Raw genomic sequence first — 20,952 nt, forward strand, 5'->3', positions numbered from 1 at the left:
TTCCGCACATAAACTGATAGTAAACTGTAATGTTTGGGCTATTTTCAAATAGTTTCAGGGCTCTGAGTGGATGAAGCGGGTCAGCCATCTGTTCTCGCACACTATATTCACACTCTGTTGGAAGTCAGTGAGCCGTGAGGGGATCATTTAGCGGGACATGGCCATGGAGAGGTGAGTTTTTGAACAGGAATGTGTTGGGTGACAATAGTTTTCAACATCAGCAGGTTTCTAAAGAGTATGCTGATAAAAAAAAAAAAACAACATGGCAGCTTTTAAATGTTTTATTGCTGTTTCAGACGTTTTATCATCAGCAGATAATGTGACTCTAAAAAGCATTACTAGTGGCAACTAATGGTCTCCATATACGTAACATTATCTCATCCACTTCCACCAGTATCCAGATTCGTTTTTCCATTTGAGCTTTTATATGGTTTATTACTCTCTGTGCAGTGCACCAGAGCAGCAGAAACCCACAGGGTCACCTGAGGACTGGGTAGAGTGGTTACTGTATCGTCTGCATCACGAGCCGTGGGCACTGGGCGGCCTTGTGGTCATCGGAGTGTTTGTGCTGGGAACTTTGTCTCTGGTCGTCTTCTCTCTGCTGTACGGATGCTGCTGCGGCCCAGAGGAACAGATCCAGAAGAAGAAGCAGAAGAAGTCAAAGGATGGTGTGATTTAGACTTGTGTGAGGGGAACTGACTGGATGGAGAATTTGTTGACCTTTGGGTTATTTTTGAGATGTGGTGGAAATTGGACTCAGGAGTTTTCACTGCTATATATCACAACTTTTGTAAGATTGCAATTTCTCCATTCTAGATTTGAATTAAATGGAAATGTTTAGTGTTTATTTGCTGATTTTCGTTTCTGTATTTGGAGAGTGAAACCACGTCATTGATCCACATTGACCACGTCACATCTTGATGGAATCTTTCATCAATTCCAATTTAAACAATTTTGCTTTGTAGTCACTTATTCATGAACACTACAACACACCTGGCTGCTCTGAAACCGCAAAGCTGTCTGTCAACATATTGCTGGTAAAAATGTAAAAATTTGTTGCAGATCTCACTAAATAATATGAAACATTTTCAGTTTCATTATCACTTTCTTGGGCTCATTGTGTAATAACCTTTTGTCAAATGTATTTTCAAGTTTTCAAGTAAAATTTATGAGTCTTTTTTTTTCTTTTTTGAATTAACACTGCTTAACAAGTAGTACTTGATATGATTTTTAAATACTCTTTGTCAGTGATTTTCTGGGATACTCTTTTGAAATAGCCAACATAATAAAGCTATTTAAAGAAACAGCATACAAGTCTCAGATGTTGTTCTGACAGTGGATTCCTCTGAAAGCAGTGATTTGATTTTGATTTGCAGCTCAAAAGAAACAGCAGTTACGCATAATTCTAGGAAATTTCACTTTTCAACCAAATTTAGCCTCATTCTAACCCAGAAGCTAGATTTCTTTTGACCTGCAAACCACCAAATCAGAACCCTGCTGATTTATTGATTGAGTGTTTTATTTTTGACGATGCATCACTGTTGTTAAAGTTATGTGTCTTCAAATATTAATCAAGGTATTAAAGACTATAATGTGAAGAACTGTAAATTTATCTGCAAGTATGATCCAGTGGGTTTAGGGGTGGAGCTGTAGCTGCTCAGGGCTTTTAACTAGACAATCTGGAAAAAAAAAAGAAAAAAAGATAAATATTATGGTAATTTTTTTTAGGTTTTCTTCAATAAAGCTCTTGCCAACAAAAAAAAATCTTTCTGTGTAGTAACTTTTACTGTATTTCTCCAAACAGCAGCAGTGGAGGTTAGGTTGGTATATATGATTGTCTTTTAATGCATTAAAAGAGATGCATTTTCAAAAATACAACTACCACAGTTGAACATGCAAAGGCACAGAAAAAAAGCTAATTCACATAAGACATGACAGTTGTTAAAGCATTTTTATATGTTCATTTGATAGTACAGTGATGAAGAGGAGCTTCAGGGATGTTGAAATTAAATTTTTGGTGGTGGGATACAAAGCATTTCCCATTTCATATTGGCATAATTGTAATATTGTTTTTTGGCTGTATGGTTACAGCACAGCGTCGGCCCTTCTACAGAGTATATCGTCAAAAATGGAAAGAATGGAAACTTAATTGATGGCAATTTATTAATAATGCTAACATAAAAAAATGATGATGGTTTAAGCTCAACACCTCCCCCTTGTATCAGAAGGCCTGTTTCAGACTGTAAGCTGTCAGTGCCATTTAATAAACGGAAGGACTGCATGTCCCGCTGCTGCATAAGGACTACATGTCACATAACTTGATAAAAATGCTCTGTCTTTTGGGCAAACATCAGATTCCCAAAACCAGATTTCTTCAGTTTCTTCCAAACAAAAACTTGTTTTGTGTCAAACGTCAGATATTCTATGATTCTGTCTGTAAAGTATCTAAAAACAGAAAAGCTTTAAAGACATCTCATCTCTTGAGAAAGATTGTGGACAACATTGCTAGAAGATTTAAGTTGGTTTGCAATATTGCATGTTCACTCTTTAAAGTTATATTTATTTTTCTTTTAATTTTGCATTATGTAGGCTATTTACATTGTAGAATTTTATGTCTACTTGTGTTTTTGTGATTATTTTATATATTATTTCTCTCTAATACTCCCTTTACAGTCATTTGTATTGTAATAATAATGTGTTGTTAATAAAGTTTAAGAAAAAGAAACTTTTAAAAAAAAGGACTACATGTCCCGGTCATGGTCCAGGTGCTACATAAGGACTACATGTCCCGGTGCGAAATTGGTGCTTGCGCAGTACAGTTTCATGACGTTTATACTGTGCGACAAAGCGTTTATGCGACGCATACAGCGATGGCGAGCGGTAAAAAGAGTGCTTTGCTCTCCTCTTTGGCAGACTATGGAGACGACACAGAGCCAGACTCTGACCCCGAACCAGAAGACACAGGTATTTAATAACAACTGTAACTATTACGTTAAGTCTGCGTACAGCGACTAAAAAACGCTGCTCATTGCTGTGCCAATAAAATACCGGAAATTCATGTGGTGGCTAATGCTAGCTTGTAGCTAGCTAACCACAAAATAATGTTCAAGATGTGTTTACTTGTTTGTAAAACCCAGGAAGGTATAAAGTTCAGGCATGTAGAGTTATTTCAGCAGGGGTCTGTTGGTTCTTGCAGACAGACTCTCGTTGGTGTGGTTCACTGGATTATAATTGATATAAAAACGTTTTTAACATCAGAAATCTTTTGTTTTGCTGTAAAGTTACTGGACTCACTTGTTGCCTCGCACATTAATGTAATGACTAGCTTTATTTTTAAGTCATGAGTACTCTGGCAGTGTATGTGTAGTTAAACTATATTGCCAGATTGTTGGTAGGACTTGAATGCATTAAAACTACAGTATGCTGAACCAAGACTTTGACTCCCTCTTACTTCCCTGCCAGCTGCCAGTGTTGCTGTTTGCATCTTGGAGTAATCTGATCTGATGTCTTTTTCTGTGTGATGTCTCCATGTCCTTCACCAGGGGTCCGTGCAGGTCTGGTGTACAGCTATGGTGACGATGACCTGAACCGCACTGAGGATGTGGAAGACAAAGTGTCTGGAGATGAAGACAGCAGAGAGAGCAACTCGGTCAGTATTTGAGTTTTGAAAACACACGTTTCTCGCTTAAAGCGAAATACTTTTTTTACCAGGTTTTGTTTCTACTGACCATTCAGCTGATGTTTGGGTGTGTGTTTAGCATGACAGAGAAAGCAGTGCACTGGGTTTGGTGTTAAAAGAATAGACATGTTGGGTCTTCACTGAAGTCAGGGGAGAATGAGGAGGTTTTTTGGTTGTAGTTGTAGCTGTGTTTTTTAGAGATCAGAGGTGTTATTGCAATGAGTTATTCATAACCAATCCATATCAGCATATGATCATAGTGGTTTGGGGTGACTGGTATCTTGTCACCTCACTTCCACATCAAACACCATTTCTACTACAAAGTCTTTTGAAAATGAAACTGTTTGGATTTTTTGGTCAAGATAGTCTTTGCTATTACATCTAAGCCAGACTGTACTACTATGTATGAAATTATAATCATAAGTTTTCGTTCAGTATTGCAACAATTACTCATTATTACAGTTATTAATCCAGTATTCATCCATCCAATGAAAACATTTTCACTGTCACTTGTAAATAAAGCCACAAATGTACAAAACATTTTAAGTAAGAATAGAATATTCTGCCCTCACAGCATGTAGCTAAATAAAAATGACTTTTACCTCCATAGAAAATGTAGTTGCATCATATTTTCAGGTTGCCTCTGAACATGCTTTAGTCTGCACCTTCCAACCCCGTCTGTGAAGCAGAGAGCGGTTAATAAACGTGTGTAAAAAACGCTTGTGTGATCAGACAGACCTGTTAAAAAGAATCACGATTCTTCAATGTTCAGACCTACATTAAGATGAAATGACAATATCAGATTTTACAAGTATAATCCATTATTCAAATGTAAAAAAACTGTTGCTCAACTAGAGCTGTAGCAATCAGTCGATCAGTCTAACTCTTTGGATTATCAACTAATGGCTTAAGTCATTTTTTTTCTATCACAAATTGCAAACATCGTTTGATTCCAGCATCTCAAATGTGAGGATTATTTTGAGACAATGTATATTTCAGATCATATGCCACTTGTAGGTTGCACATGTTATGTATCCAGCCTCAAAAATGACCACAGTTGAACGTCTCTCTGACACAATGTGTTTAGACAAAGGAAAGATCTGTTGCAGGACTTTTTAAATTGTTTTACATTAAAGTGTACATTACTTATTTTTCTGGTCACTCAGTGTATCATGTTACACGAATCAGCTGTGAAAACAATGTTATTAGACTAATCAGTGAAGGGAGAGATGAGATTATTGTTATCTTCTCCCATACTGATGCTATCACTACACACCATATTTAATATCACATGGATCATGACGTTGGTGTCTGTTTGGAGCGGAGAGTGTTTTAAATCAAAATTGGCAAACAATGTGTCAATCTTAGACCCCAAACAAATCATTTTAAAAGACTTTGTAGTACAAGTAGAGGTGTACAACATCAGATGGGTTGAATAGTTTTGCAGTCACTTGCTGGGTGCTGCTTGTCATCTGCTCTGTACTGCTGCTTGGTTCCTCCCTCCTGGTCTCCTCTCCTTCTGATCCTTCCAGTGTTAACCCTCTGCATTTTTGTTTTTATAGGAAATGGACGAATCTGACGAGGGGAGGGACGCAGATGATGTTGAGGTATTTGAACACCCACCTGGTGTGGGATGGATTGGATTTGGAAAAGGATCAAGCTTGATTATTTTGTCATTTGTTTTGTGACTAACCAAAAGTGAAAGGGCTGGCACTTTTAAAGCACACGCTGTGAAGAAGCATGTTCCCCTAGATGGTGCTGTGGGTTTATGTATGTCTGATGAATGTTCAAACTACACTTTATAGGCACTTTATGTGTAGGTTACACCTGGTCAGTGACTTGTACTTAAAGTATGCTTTGAGTTGTTCATGTGCATCTTAAATCTCTTCGTAAGAGAAGAAGAGTTTTACCATCAGCGCTGCTTGGACCTACAAAGTTGTGCCATAGTAACCCCACCCCGTGTGTGTTTGTGTGTTTTAAAGCTGTGTGAGCTGGACAGCATGCCAACTTCCTGCTGCGCTCTTTGGTACAGGTCACCGAGGTGAGAATGAGTCACAAACCTAACAAGCAGAAACAATACAAGTCAGACGATGTTTGCTCCGTCTGAGACTTTATGTTTTATAACCCGTCTTTGATCAATCGTAAGCCGATAAGCTGTTTTTGTGAGTTTTGTCTGCTCAGTGTACCATGTCATAAAGCACAGATAACGGCTGCCAAAATAAGGATCTTGTGATATGTTTATTGTAACAGCGTGTCATAATGTGATTTCTGAAGAATGCACGTATCAACATGTGGAACATTCCCTTGGAAGAGAGGCCATGTTTCCAGAAAAGTCAAGGGAACAATGTTGTTACCTTTTGTGTATTTGTTTAGTAGGATGTTCTCCAGTCTTAAGGGGTTGACAGATATATTCTAACCTGTAGCAATAGATGACTGACTTCATGGTCATTACATACACTTATCTTATCTTTTAACCGTGAATGGCAGCTGCTTGTTGGTTCTTTGATATAGTTCTGACTAACTGTAGATAAGCCGGTTACAACACAATACTTGGACCTCATTGGACCAGAGCAAGTGAATACCGTTGACAGCTTTATATTATTGCTCTAGCCCTTAAGATTGAGTCATTTTTCAAGCAAAAGTATCAAACATTTGATAGTTCCAGGTTGTTAAATGTGAGAATTTTCTGCTTTCCATGTATTTCATGTCATTTTAGTGAATTGAATATTTTGGTTTTGGACTGATGGCAGGAAAAAAGAGGACATGATATCATCTTGCATCAGTGGATGTGGAATTGACTGTTGGAACTGTAGATAATGGTGTTATCTTTTGTATCATGGTGAATAGGGAGGTGTTGAGTTCCTGTCCCCAGGTTGCCAAACATCCTCCCTGCTGATGTTTGTTATTTTTCCCTGGCTGAAATCGAAGCAAAGGAGGTATCCCATTTGTGATAAACTGAACATCCACGTATTTCTTGTCTAATTTTAAGATAATGTCAACATGTGTTCTAAGTAGATGCTCAAGACCCCGTCTGTCTCCTCTGCATATAGAACGCTCCGGCTAAGACTTGACAGGTCTTGTAGGTGTATAACTAGAAAAACAACAGTGAGTTAGTGTTAAAACATGTTCAAAGGGGCACTGCAGTGATTCAGTATTGAATTTTGCCAGATAACTCATCATCAGGGCTATTTTTTCACATTTTGGAGAGCACCTCCAGAGCCACACAAGGCATTATATAACTGTTTTCACAGGCTGAGTGGTATTTCTCATAGTGGGTAAACTCAACTTGATCTGTAGAGTGCCACTTGAATTACATAACAAAGGTAGTCTGTTGTTAAGGTTGTCAAATAATGACTACACAAAGAAAAAAGAAAAAAAAAATCACCCCTTATGGCAAAGGAGATCTTTATTCCAGTTTGGCTCTGAAAATATTCCTTAAAATACCCAAATAATAGGAAGAGTCATAGTTTGTGGTGGGGATTTATTGGATTGCATTACACTAAAAGGTTTTAAAAATATATATTTTGTCCACTTTCATCCAAAACTAAACAAGTAGGAAGAGTTTTTTGTAACTTTCTGTAAGTGCTTTGTATGGTTCCAGGTGGTGTTGGCTGTTATTTATACAACAGAAAGAGAATAATGGATAATTACCTTGATTAGAAGTGTTATTATGATGCGGTGGTCTCAGATCCTGTAAGCAGATATTTTTTTTTCTCATTTTTAGACAAAATGTTACTAAAAGCTTCTTGTTAGTCACATGATTTCTACAAAAAAAAAGCATCAGATATGATTGAAAATAAGATTTTAAAAGCGTTTTTGCATTCAGAAAGTCAGTTAAATGTTATCTCTCCATTTCTAAAAAATCAGAAGTTCACAGTGAAACAAAGAGATCCGTAACACCGCTGCTAATAATTAAACCAAAACACGTTTGGTTTGGACATGGTTGGGTTTCCGTAAAAAAAGAGCTTCAATTTAAATAGTCTATTCAGAAAAACCTTGAAGACACTGAGTCATTGCAGCTGCAGGGCTGCAGTTTTACAGCTCACTGTGACGTCTGACCTGCCCGTGAAAGGCAGCTAAACAGGAAACATCAGATGTGTGATAATGAAGCATTAAGTGTGAAATGAAGAGAATTTTTTTTTACTGGCTCAGCCTCAAACAACAGGTGCCATTTACTTATTTATTTATTGCTGTATTTATTTGGTTTGGATCTCTGCCAGTGAGCTGCTGTGCTTCCATGCCTCTCTCTCCACCCTCCTCCTCCTCCACCTCCTCCACCTCCTCGTGATTCGTCCAGCTTCAGGACAATTCTTTGATGTGCCCGTGCAGTTGCTAGGTGACGACAGGATGCCCGTGAATAACAGCACTGTTCCTTTGTGCTGAACCTGTGTTATGCCCACTCTGCTGGCACAACAGGCAGCATATTTTAGAGGCTGTACAAGACACCTCCTCCTGCCAAAGCAAGGCATTCACTGGAAACCGCCTGGATTTACTATTCTGGTCTCTGTTTCTTAGGAACTGTTCTCCCCCCTGTCAGCTTCTGCTCCGTGCAGTCTGTTAGCATTAGCATCTGTGATTTGTAGGTTTTCAGGTTACACACAGAATGAACTTTTGCTTCCAGCGTCACATCTTTCATCAGAGCTGTGTGCTTGTTGTTTTGACAATTCACCTCACCAAGCCAAGTGTGATCCACTGTAATTAACCATACACAAGCTTCAGTTTATATTTCCTTCCACCAACTAAGGCTCGATGATTCTCCTACCAAAAGGAGAGCTAAATATCCCATGTGTCTCTCTGTTTCTCTCTTCTTCCCCTCTCTTCCCTCTTCTTTTTAATAGATCCCAGAAGCAGAAAAAAAAGACCCCAATGAGCTAGTTGGTGAGTGTACACACACACACACACACACACACACACACACACAGAGACATAGACATGTACACACAGACATCCATTTTTCTATTATCTTACTCTTACATGATAGTGCTGGAGGTATTCTGTATTTTTCTTATCATCAACAAATCCCATTAAAAGAACAGAACAAACACTGGATCGACTTTGACAGGACTGGTTATCAGAAGCCTGATAACATTTATTCCTCTTTTTTTATCAGAGAGTCACACCATCACACCGGCTGACACGCGCCTTCGTTACTATGAATTCACACATTATATTTCGAGTCAATCTCACATACACTGTCCAGCCGTAACTAGAGCACCAAACGTGGATCAACCCGCCACTGAAAATAGTCCCCCAATAAACGCACAAATCTCCTCCTGTTTTTACTGGATATTGCGTAGCGTTATAAAGAAACTGAGCTAAATATTTGTGAGTAGTTTTTAAAGATCCCTCCTGACATGTTTACTGTAGTACTTCACTGATTTAGCATTTTTAAAAAGGATCAAAGTTGATGAAGCAGAGATATCATCTTTTTCTATCCCATGTATTATTCTTCCTTGCAATAACCTGGCACCTACATTACCCACAATGCAACTCGCGACTCGAGATTATAATGTAGCATGGAGCTGCTAGCCTCCAGCAGAGATGAGGAGCGGGCTACAGAGGGCTGGTAACCTCACTTCTTTCTAACCCCACACCCCCAGATTTAAATTTTTAAATTTTCTTTTTCATTTTCAAACGTCCGCCCCAACAGATGTTGACTCAAGCAGAGTTTTATGTCTTTAAACGTGTCTGGAGGGGATCTTTAAACTGAGATTTAAGATGAGTTGTGATGTCATAAATCATGCTCGTAGGTACACATCTTCAACTCAGATTTACGGTGAGCGCAGAGAAACGTTCCTCCTTCAGCAGATAAATATGAAAACAACCTTCTAGTGTCAAAGTCTGTGCGGACATATTTCTGTACAGTGATGCTCAAACATCCAAGTGATGTAACAATAAGCAAAATACATTTTTGAGTGGACAGGACTTCACATCTTCAGTTGGAACCAATGAGATTGGAGCTGAGAGCCATAGATATGGAAGAGAGACATACCAATACATTTGTTTTTGGTCATTTCATGGGATTTGTTGACAATAACACCCACCTTAACCTTAGAAAAAATGCATTCTGGATGTGTATGCCTGTGTAAAATACAACAAATATAGTCTAGAATCCAGACTAAGTATCCAACTTTTCCTTTTTTCCTTATGGCATTTGGGTGTTGGTGCAGTAAATGTATGAATCATTAATTAGACACAGTTGGGTGATGAAGGTCTAACACAGGGATCTGGAAGTGGTTCAGTGAGTAATGACCGACCTGTACAGGTGTGTATGTGTAAGTCAGTATCAGATCAGGCAGGATATGAGTGTTACAGGGAGTGGCGTTTTATACACAAGTCTGTTAGACCATAAACCTTTGGCAATAACAGCTTCCTCTCTGCTGGTTGTTTATACGAGCCTGTAGCTGGATGCAGATGATAGAGGCGATTATGGAAAGCAGCGCTCATCCTCATCCATCATTTAACTGCAGAGGAACAGAGGAAAGTGCTGATTTTAATAATGAAACTAATACGATGCGTTAATGGTCCTCATTGAGAAATTGTTTTGTAAAGAATGTCTCATTTAATCCAAGTAGTGGATGATTGATTTGAAAATGAATTTCTCATGCATTTTTTCAGTCTGCTGCCATGGTGTAGTAAACCAAGACGTCTCTCTTTGGTTTTCTTCCAACACGCTCCATGGGAGAGACAGCTGCAGCTGAGTGAACTCGGTGGCTTCTGTCCACAGATTTGCTCCCTCTATCAGCACCACTTCCCCCTTTTTTTTCTGGTTTGTCGCAGCCATTAAAAAAAAAAAAAAAAAGAAAAGTCACAAAGGAAAGAGAAATGCACTACAGTCATTTTTAAACGATCACCATCACTGTACTGTAGTGTCTGAGGGTGACTCATATAGCTGGGGTCTGGACATTTTACATTCCTGCAGCAGAGCTCGGCTCCTCTGTTTTGTCTGTCAGTAAATGTCACAGCGCGTCTGGCAAAAGGCCTCCCCTCAGCAGGCTCAAGACAGCTCTTTGTCTGTTCACTAAAGGGACGGACATTGTCTCTCCAAAAAGACCCTCAGGGCACAGATTGTGACTTTCTGTCTGTTTTTCAAGAGGACAGATGCTAATTCGGAGGCAGAATATAATCTTTTCTCTGTCCGCTTATTACTCTCCGTGTTCTTCCTGACTGTGCCACTTTTATATGAAAATATCCCTTTTATTATTTATTACACAGGCTGTGATTTATTCACACTTCCACTGTTACTGCGGAGGCTGCAGAGTTTATTTTGGTGTTTTTAGAGGTTGTCCAACAAGGCTACGAAATTATCAAGTAAATCTCCCGTTGTCTAGAGCGGATTAGCAGGCTTCCACAATGCTAAACCCCTGATGCAGCTACAATGTGTAATTGTCTGTGACAGTGTGTGTGTGTGTGTGTGTGTGTGTGTCTCTGCAAGAGAGTTTAATGAAATGCCAAGCTACCACCCAATGCTGGTGACTCACTGGACTTGCCTTGTCATGTTTTATTGTCAGAGGCAAGGGTATTTTAAAATATGATGTGTTCAAACTAGTCACATGCACAGTCCATTTAAGGCCTTGTAATTTTATACGTGTTCACATTTTTCTGGCCAAAAATGTGTGTGAACCTGCACACATACATGCTTAGTGTTACTTATGTGTCTAGCCAATAAAGACAGCGCCCTGCTGCCCCTCCTTTGCCCACGCTGGAGGAGATAAACCATAACCGCATCAGCTATGGAGCACAATTGGGGGGGAGGTGCGGCTCCTCCTCTGAACTTTCCAGACATAAGTGAGATCCAGGGGGGGGGGGGCAAGTCCATATCCACACGTGTGAATCTGTATTCCCGCATGATCAGCAGACCAGCGGAAGACAGCAGAGATACTGAAGGGAGGGACTGCTGGAAATCAGTACAGGACAACATCCTGTCTGCACACAAACACAAAGTTCATCTCTGGCAGTCTCACAGACGGGGATTGTTTAATTGTGGACCTGTAACATTTATATCAAGACAAATAAACAGACACACTGCAACCTGACAAGATAAACCACAGATAATACAGGTACTGATACCCGCTCTTGACGCCAGCACCATTAATGATTTCATTTCATTCTTTTTTCTATACATTACTTATGATTTTTCAACAATTTTTTTACAGAAGATCAGACATTTAATGCGAGTTGTCAGCACATAATAGTTTTCAATTTTATTGGTACCATAAAAGTATTGAGTAGAACTCGACCAACCAATCAGCTGGTCCAATGAATTGGACAGTGTTAGCTTTTTGCAGATATATTGTATTGGTGTTTATGTTGGCTGATGGATAGCAAGAAATTTCAGTACAGAAATACCAAAGATACGGTGTGAGAGAGGTAGCTTATGAACAGTGTGACCATTACGTTGTTTGTCCACCAGATATACTGACAAGTTTAGTTTTAGTCATGCTAGCAGCGTGGCTCTAGGTATGGCAGTTTACGGTTGGCTGGTCCAAGACTGAAATATTTCAACAGCTATTGGCCTGAAATTTGGTACAAACATTCACGCTCCCCTCAGGATGAATTCTAATAACTTTGGTGATCCTCTGAAACTTTCAGCTAGCGCCATCATCAGGTCAGAGTTGCATTCAGCAGATATTTTGTTTGTGAACAAATGCCAGCCAAACTGACATCCCCATCAGCCTCAACTGTACTTTGTTTTTAACATGCTAACATGCTAAGCTAAGATGATCTTGGTAGACATGGTAAACATCAGCATGTTAGCATTGTCACCAACAGTAAATTGTCACAATTACTCAATAAGAAATTTTAAGGTATCATTACCAAAAACTTTTTTGTGTTTAGGTGAAGTTTAAAACATTGACTGATATATCATAGTATTACTATGTACTACTTAAATACTGTATTTGGCTCAAAAATACAGTAATGGCCAAGCTATAGTATTGAGTTTTGATACCCAGGTGTAATTAGGGGTTTACTGAAAGACATTTTGACACAAAGTAGATGGCTAAGTAAAGATGTTGTTAAAGCAGTGTAATTAAAGCAATGAAAACATAACACAGACATCCCCTGGTTGCATCATGTCACAGATTGCTGATAGTCAACACTGTAAGAGTATAAGACGGTGTATTGTTCCTCTTATGTTTTGTAAGATAAAGTGCAAGGATAAGCTAAAAGACGGCAATTCAGAAAATGATCCTCTTGTGTCCAATCAAGTTCGTACTTGCCTGCAATCTGTGCAGAATATCAGCAGGGACAAGACATCTGTACGCGTTCACACATGCGCACACTGCACACAGCTCGCGGCACTTTTTCCACAGCATGACTGACAGCGCTGAGTGACGGTTAAGTCCGTCTGTCTGATTGGGATACAGAGTGACATTGAAGAATGCCTGGCCTGCAGTCAGAGAGAGCAAGGAGAGCAAAACACGGGACAGGCCCAAAGGGAGTGATAGAGGGAGGGGAGAGGAGCCTCCCTTCTCCTTACAAGCCCCAACAACAGCCACTCCCTGCCAGAGACGTGCACTCCTCATACCATACTGCCCTGTAAAACCCACTGCATACACCTAGGACTGCAACGAACAGCAAGATGCTCAGGAATGTTTGTTTAACCCACAGTGAACCCTTCTTTCATCAATAGTTTGCTCTCCTGCGCATATCCCACAATCCTTTATATTTGTCATCTGTTAATTCAGACACTAAAACAATTTTGGTTCTTCCTGTGTTTGGTATAACAACAACTTCTTAGGTAATCCTACTTTAGCGTGTGAAGACAGAGCAGAGGGGGGAAAGTTGAAGTGAAAACATGTAAGGGCTTATGTGTCTGATTCTGTTTTCTCTCTCCAGCTCTATTCTCAGAGAAGGTGAGGAACATGTCACCTGATGAGATCAGGATCCCCCCCGAACCCCCTGGACGATGCTCCAGCCAACTACAGGTACACACACGTCCACCGCTATATGATTATTAAACCGCATAACTTTCACTGCAGATCTTATCTGTTTATTTAAACACAGTATTTGTGTCTGAACAGCTGCTGTCGTCTCTTGCAAGCAGTTTGTGAGCAAGAGGCCACAGTTATGTGTGCTACTCAGACCAGAAGAGAGAGTGTGTCGATATAGTCGGGGTCGAGGGTTTTCTGAGATTATTTTCCAGCTTCATAGAATAGTCCTGGTACCTTTTTTATGCTGGCAAATGTATCTTCCTGAACAATAAAGACTTGGCATTGGTTCCTTAGGGAAGATGTTAATTTCATTGGCAGACACTCAGTCTGCACTTGCCCCTTTTGCAGATGTTCAGCTTTGGAGTTCAAGATGAAAGGTTAGAGTGTTAAAGGTTAGGACTCATAGCTAAATCACCCAGAGAGTGTGGCAGTGGGAAGACTAGACATCTTGTTATTGATGCAGTCAAAATAACCTGTTCTCCACGCCAAGTAAATAACTGAGCCGCTTCACTCGTTCCCTCAGGGGTTTAGAAATAAATTCTGGTGGCTACATAAATCCCGAGACTCGCCCCTGTAATTAAACCAGCACACGGTGTCATCTTCTATCAATTTAGTTTCACCAGCACTGCTCTCTGTCTGGCCTGCCGCTGTGTGAGTAAGCGAGTCTTAACTGCAGTAAGGTTTGTTCTGCGAGGAGCTGAGGCAGGTCAGGACACAAGGCTGACTTAGTAAGTGAACACCTCAGCAGTATCCCTGCTGGGCTGACGCTCCCACACCTATCAGATAAACAACTAATCATTCACCCTCACCAGTACAGCCTGGATATCCCTGCCCTCAGGTCACAGAGGAGCAGGAAAACATGCCCACTGAGAACAGGATTTTTAATTGGATGTCATAAATATTATTTATTTAACAGTAAATTGGCTTTCTCTTCTGTCAATTCACTTCGGCTGGAATTCTGTCAATTCACCATCACTGGAATGTTCCCATGTCATGAACTGTTTTCATATGTGTTTTGCAATCATGCCCAGACCTTGATATTAGAACGCCTCAATCACTGCCAGAAAACTTGAGTTCAGGCCTTCAGCTGAGCCTCAGATGTACCTGCAAGAGAAAAATGACAACATCTGTCATTGTTCAAATGCTTAAACATACCTACGTTTAAGGATTTCCCATCATTTTAAAATTATCTTGGAAATATATCACTGTGTTTCCAGGATTTCTTAATATTCTGATGTTATTCTTTCATATTTGTTTGATTATGCAGTGATTTCTTAAGGACATAAATGCTGCTATCATATGATTGTGTTTTTCACTTTAACTTCTTATAGGAGCTTCTGCCCATCTACAGGTTATTACTGTGTGCCAGTTTGCCATGTTGGTGTTTTTTAAAGATCCCCTTCGGTCATGTTTTAAAGTATTAAAAGTAACATTAATTTGTTAAACAAATATACTATTATTTAATAATAATTTGTGTCTGATATGGTTTTTCAACAAAAAAAGTTCAGTCAAGTATTAAGAAATCCTCCTCATTAAAAAAAAAACAACCCCCAGAATCTATGATCAGCACACACATCATTCTGCACAATGAAGCATAAACATCAAAGTGAAGTTAACAAGAAGCAAAACACATTTTTGAGTGAAGGGAGATTTTAATTGGACTGTTGGTAGCACAAAACAAGCTACCTGAAGATGCCACCTCTGGCTTTGTGAATTTGTGAGGGACATTTTACAGTATTTTATGAGACTGTAGAGGTGGTGGATTAAAAACTTGTTTTTGTCACACTCATATGTTGTCTCTGATGAACTCTGCTAGTCTGTAGTATCGTCTTCCATCTTCTTCCACGTAAGGCCTCATTTATCACTGTGGATGTCCTGGCTACAGCTGCCAGCTCCCTGTGGCTCAGTTGAACCTGGTTGTCAAATATTTCTCCGAGGTATCAGAAACTTTTATATACAATAGCTCCATTCACACTGACCCCTGCTCTGCCAAAAGCAGTATTACTGAGGAAGCAAGAAGTGTGAGAGATGATTTGCTGTCCGTTCACGTTCCTCCATTGATTTGTTTGTTTGGCAACAGGAGAAGATCCACAAGCTGTACGAGAGGAAGCTCCATGGAGATTTTGACACAAACAGCCACATCCAGAAAAAGAAAGAATTTAGAAACCCAAGGTATGCTGCTCAGGAGAACACACCCCAACCAACAAACACACACAAGACCAAGATATACTTTTTGGTGTTAACACGTAACATCTCATTCATTTTCTCTGCCCATAAAAAATGTTTCCAAGTTTCTTATTGGGTTGTGTTTTGGTTTTCTTTTAGTATTTACGAGAAGCTGATTCAGTTCTGCGGTATAGACGAACTGGGAACTAACTACCCGAAGGATATGTTTGATCCTCACGGCTGGTCAGAAGACTCTTACTACGAAGCTCTAGGTGAGCCAGTTTATTTCTTCTTCACATCTCTGTGTGATCACAGCTCAGACACTAATGTATGCTTGTTACTATTTCAGCCAAAGCCCAGAAAGTGGAGATGGACAAACTGGAAAAAGCCAAGAAGGAGCGGACCAAGGTGAGACTAACATGAACAAAACAAAAAAGAAAAAAAGAGCAGATTATTCTGCTGTAAATGCTGCGTCAGGGGCATGTCTCCACTAGTCGCAGTGAATTCTTCTTTATGTCCTTCATCAAACACACGCAGAAATAACATTGCCAAGTTCTGCTCCCGTAAGTGCAGCTCAGGCCCAGCCCAGCGCCGCTTTACTGCTGAGCCGTGCCCACTTGTGCTCTGCACCGGGTTTCCATGGAAATGTAAATATCTTCGGTGTCTTCCTTTGTCAGCTGTTTTTGCTTTTAACCCTGAAATAATCACAGTTAAATAGCGTGTCAGTGCTGGGACTGAACGGTGATAAGTATCTCCTAGAAACACGCACACATGGTTAGAAAACACTGATACATGCTGCTGTCATCAGTAGCCGCAGCATCATTCCAGTAGCTGCATATTAGAAACTGGACTTGAATGAACATGTAGAAGCAGCTCTATTCTTCTTGTGAAATGTAGTCGGTGTATGCAGGCTTCAGTGGAGAGAATTAAGATTTTGCCGTGAGAATGAAGCCAGAAAAAGAGAATGACTAATTTTCTTTCCCCCTCAGTTGATAAATTCTTAATGAGCCCCTGAGCGAGACACCTATAGCCCCGAACCGTTCAGTGAAGCTTCTCAGCGAGCAGCAGCAGGAGACTGTGCTTGTTAGTTACCCTTTGTTCTAACACTGTGTGTGTTTCACAGATTGAGTTTGTCACGGGTACGAAGAAGGGCACCAACCCCTCCAGCACAGCAGCCTCCACCACCAGCAACACCACCACTACCACAGCTACAGGTAAACATCCACAACCCCTCACAGGTTAAGTGCTGCCATATTCATGTGAAGGCTGACTAGTGAGAAATAGGGCGAGAGTCCTCCGAACTCATGAAGGTCATTAATTAAAGCCCCTGAAAACATGGTTTCATATCTCAGTATTTAAGCAACAGTAAATTTAATAAAATCAATATATTTTATTTGGAAAAAACATCCTTAGTTATTATTTATCAAAACTATAACACTCATAAACTCAGCTAACCTGCTTCGTCAGGACTGTGTGGGAGTGTTTTGATCACATTTGATTGACAATGATGAATAATCCATCAACTGTCATCGCGTTTTGAATCAAATGTTGCTAAACTGTGATTGGTGCACAGAAATATGTGACATCACCTTTTTTCCACTTCAAACCAGTGAAAAAAGCAAGGACGAAACCAGAAATATAGATACCTGCCATGTGAAATAATCCCAACTGTTCTAACTCTGGCAGAACATTTTGTGTTCATGACCCCCAATTTGATATCGATCATTATTATCTGTCACTTTCTGTGCGTACGAGCGAGTGCAAACACTATCAGTATCCCCATATTTAAAAGATTATCAAGTGTCGCCCCTCTATAACAGCCAGCTTTTCACCCCGCCATCGAATGTGGTCGTTCAGCTGCAAAAACAGACAACTGAACCCAGCAATGTTACCAGTTCCATCTCTGGAAAGCGCTTTAGATAACTCAAACAACGTCAGACCCTTCCTCAGCACAGCGCCATGCAGCTGATGGTTTAAATCCTCAGCTCAAATCATTTACTCCTCCTCTTTGTTTCCTCTCATCAGCGGACGCCCAGAAGAGGAAAAGCAAGTGGGACTCGGCGATCCCCGTCACCCTGGCCCAACCCACCCTCATCACTACCACAGCCACCCTGCCAGCCGTCGTCTCCGTGACAACCACCGCCAGCGGCACCAAGACCACCGTCATCTCCGCAGTGGGCACCATCCTAAAGAAAGCAAAACAGTGAACACAAAGAACGAGCGGGAACACGCAGTATGTTGCCGATAAGAGTGAGCGATGACATGAAGCTGGAAGTGTTGTCCTGTGCTCATTATACATGTGAAAGGTAGAGAGTAAGAGAGCAATCTACAAACGCCCTCTGATACACACGGACTAATTGAAAGACTTAACTGCCTTCTGTTTCTGGGATTGTAAACAGTAGTTTTTCATCAAGCTGAATTCACAGTAAGGTGAAAATCCAGGAAGTATGACAAAGCTGGAATCAACATCGCTCGACTCTCACCCACAGCCTGCTTCTACTGAAGCTGAGGATTATCATTACCATCATTTGTTTTTAATATGTTGGCAACAGTTGTTAGGCATAAGAGCATGAATGAAAAAGGAATACACGTACGTACAGTTTCTGAGAAATAGTTTATTTTTCTATCCACAGTTATGGTGCACTATTTTCATGCCTCCTGTAACAGTTATGTGTAATAGCTCAACATGTCCATTTTTTTCAGCTTTTTTTTTTTTTCATGGCGTATTATTCTCTCTGAGGTAAGATTTTTTACACTTGTACATATATGTATTACTGACAAAGGTGAATAAATGGATCATATGTTGCCTTTTCAGTTGGATTCTTGTCTTATTATTTTGTTATTTTCACAAACAAGCTTTTCTCTTCATGGAATCAGAAACACATTGACAACCTGTTTGCTATTCAGCCAAAGATGAGGCAAGTTCTATTGCTTCACATATGTCTGATTTTTAAGAAAGCTTTACTTCTTTGTGTGTTACAGTGGAAATGAAAGGACACTCCTCTGTTATTGGGAACAAGCTCTATTGACTGCAGGCATTGGCCTGAATCTGGACTGAAGAATCTCTTTGGCTCTTTCGCTGACACCCACAAACACTCACCCACTGATAGAGACTCTGTCTTTTCTCTCAGGGAAGGCATGTGTGTTCCAGGTGCAGTTTTGACTTGCTCACCTTAGTCTCTTAGTCTATGTGTGCGGGCTTCAGGAGGTCAGTGTACTTGTGAAGCATCGCTCAGGGTTAAAGTTCACATTGTGAGTTGGCCAAACTCCCCCGTTGCCTTGAGGACAAGTGAAAAAACTAATTTTAAAAGTGGAAACCCCTCTCATTTGTTTAGTGTTCCAGTGTAAGCTGAGCAAAAACATAACCTTTTGCACTGTAAGATAGTAAAGTTGGGTGCAGTCTTTTAACTCTACTAAGTAAACACTGGAAATATGCAAAGATTGCTGCCTTGTGTTCTATTTGTATTTATCAAAAACCCAACCCTGTATTCACTGGTATTTGCTGTGACTTGAATATGCCAGATTGAAGTGACCACTACATTTTAACCTTTTAAAATAGTTTATCTATCCTGAAAACTGGAACATCAATATGAGTTAATTGCTTAGAAGGCTTTGGATGTAGACTAATTTACATTTTTCTGTAATTTAAATGTCTATTGTAAAAAAGGATCCAAATCTCCTGTGAGATCTGGATTTGATGCTAGAGAGTTGACAGAGGTTTAGAGAACAGACTGTATCATGGCCTTGAGATGAGTCATACCCACAGTTGGCCATGAGACATCACATTTGGTACAGTAGATGGGACAATCATTCATGTACATGTTGTATCTCAACATGTTTTTGCAGATCCTGGAATGCAAATACAGTGCTGACAAAATTACATTCCCTTCCTAAAACATCCATCCATCCGTCTACTCAGGTGGCGTTCACGCTCAGTCACACTTTGATTAAACGGATTTCTCATTGCACAATAAATATTCTCCCAACTTGAATGACTGAGGAAGGAGAAAATACAGTGTGAGCCAGAGTGCAGCCTATTAGATGGTTCCTTCAACATACCTCATTGATATTGTGATTGATTATTGAGAACGAATCACAATACACTTGCACAGAGTTTGGCTTTCTCACAAACCACACAATTAAAAAAGCAACATTTAAAGAACAATTGATGTATTTTCCACAACTATATATATAATAGATTTACTTTCTATACATATTATTGATAAAGCCTGACTGGTTGCACTGATGCAATCTTATGAAGGTAAATGGAAACAACAATGTGAAGATATAACTAGTGCATGCAGTTCTGGTGCTGCAAGAGAAAAGTTGTACACACTATCTGGACTTGTATACATGGAGTATTAGTCAGTATACAGTAAATTTAACATGTAAAAGTTAAATTTAAGTAGCATTTTTTAACAGTCAATAAATGGTTTATGACACAACATAATATCATTTTAAGTGGATATGAATGTATTTGTCAACAACTATAATTCCTCCTGTGGGCACCCACAATTGATGCTGGTAAATAATGAATGACAATATAGTAAAACACAGTTGTAATAATATAAAATATATCTTCATAGGATAAGTTATGTTTGACAAATAGTGTACATAAACACTTAAAATGTCATTATAACTGCTTATAACTACATTATAGTGTGTTTAAAAGATTTATGAAATGTTTGCATACTGCTTATAACTGCAAAATAGTGTCCCTTTAAGTAAAGGTTTATCATTTAACCTAATTATGCATCTGAACATGAGCATTTTCAGTTATACAACTATAAAATTGCAGTAAACCTGGGATAATAGCTGCTTTAACTAGCTGTAGTGGATATGTGTAAACTATTTTTTCAATCTCCACAGACTGTTATGCAATGGCTATAATATGAATATCAATTTAAACTTGAAATATGATACAAAAGTACCATAAGTTATGGTAAAAACTGTAAACTCACTACAACAGAGACAACTCCCCTGTAGGAATGACGACGGGATGATTCACCGTTATGAGATCCGCGTCATTGTAGATTCGCGTGAATTATTTGCGAGCTCCCGCATGCACAATTTGCAGGTGAGCCCGCGAGACACACCCATTGAAGCCACAACTTGTACTGAACAGGTCACAACTTTCCCCTCAACAGCCTCTCCATCTATCTGCTATCGTCA

At 39.7% G+C, this 20,952-nt stretch overlaps 1 protein-coding gene and 1 long non-coding RNA gene across 2 annotated transcripts; one reads left to right on the forward strand and one right to left on the reverse strand.

Moving 5' to 3' along the window:
- Positions 1–266: 266 nt before the first annotated feature.
- LOC122971199 lies at positions 267–3,537 on the reverse strand. The gene is made up of 2 exons (XR_006399425.1): positions 3,452–3,537; positions 267–1,679 (listed from the first exon to the last, which is right to left on the reverse strand). It is a non-coding gene; the product is annotated as an uncharacterized LOC122971199 (long non-coding RNA).
- On the forward strand, positions 2,785–18,594 carry LOC122971198 (SAP30 binding protein). The gene is made up of 10 exons (XM_044337744.1): positions 2,785–2,964; positions 3,543–3,649; positions 5,242–5,286; positions 8,518–8,557; positions 13,520–13,608; positions 15,695–15,786; positions 15,940–16,052; positions 16,130–16,188; positions 16,904–16,994; positions 17,806–18,594. Exons 1-10 carry the CDS (start codon positions 2,871–2,873, stop codon positions 17,985–17,987), a joined length of 912 nt encoding a protein of 303 aa, XP_044193679.1. The 5' UTR covers positions 2,785–2,870; the 3' UTR covers positions 17,988–18,594.
- Positions 18,595–20,952: the final 2,358 nt, after the last annotated feature.

Source organism: Thunnus albacares, chromosome 20 (genome assembly GCF_914725855.1).
Source record: "Thunnus albacares chromosome 20, fThuAlb1.1, whole genome shotgun sequence".
Classification (NCBI taxonomy): Eukaryota; Metazoa; Chordata; class Actinopteri; order Scombriformes; family Scombridae; genus Thunnus; species Thunnus albacares.

Excerpts from the sequence above, each read along its gene's own strand:
- LOC122971198 (XM_044337744.1), top strand. The coding sequence starts at position 2,871 with ATGGCGAGCGGTAAAAAGAGTGCTTTGCTCTCCTCTTTGGCAGACTAT. Across the intron at positions 5,287-8,517 it reads GGGACGCAGATGATGTTGAG|ATCCCAGAAGCAGAAAAAAA; the intron begins GTATTTGAACAC and ends TCTTTTTAATAG. Across the intron at positions 16,995-17,805 it reads CACCACTACCACAGCTACAG|CGGACGCCCAGAAGAGGAAA; the intron begins GTAAACATCCAC and ends TCCTCTCATCAG.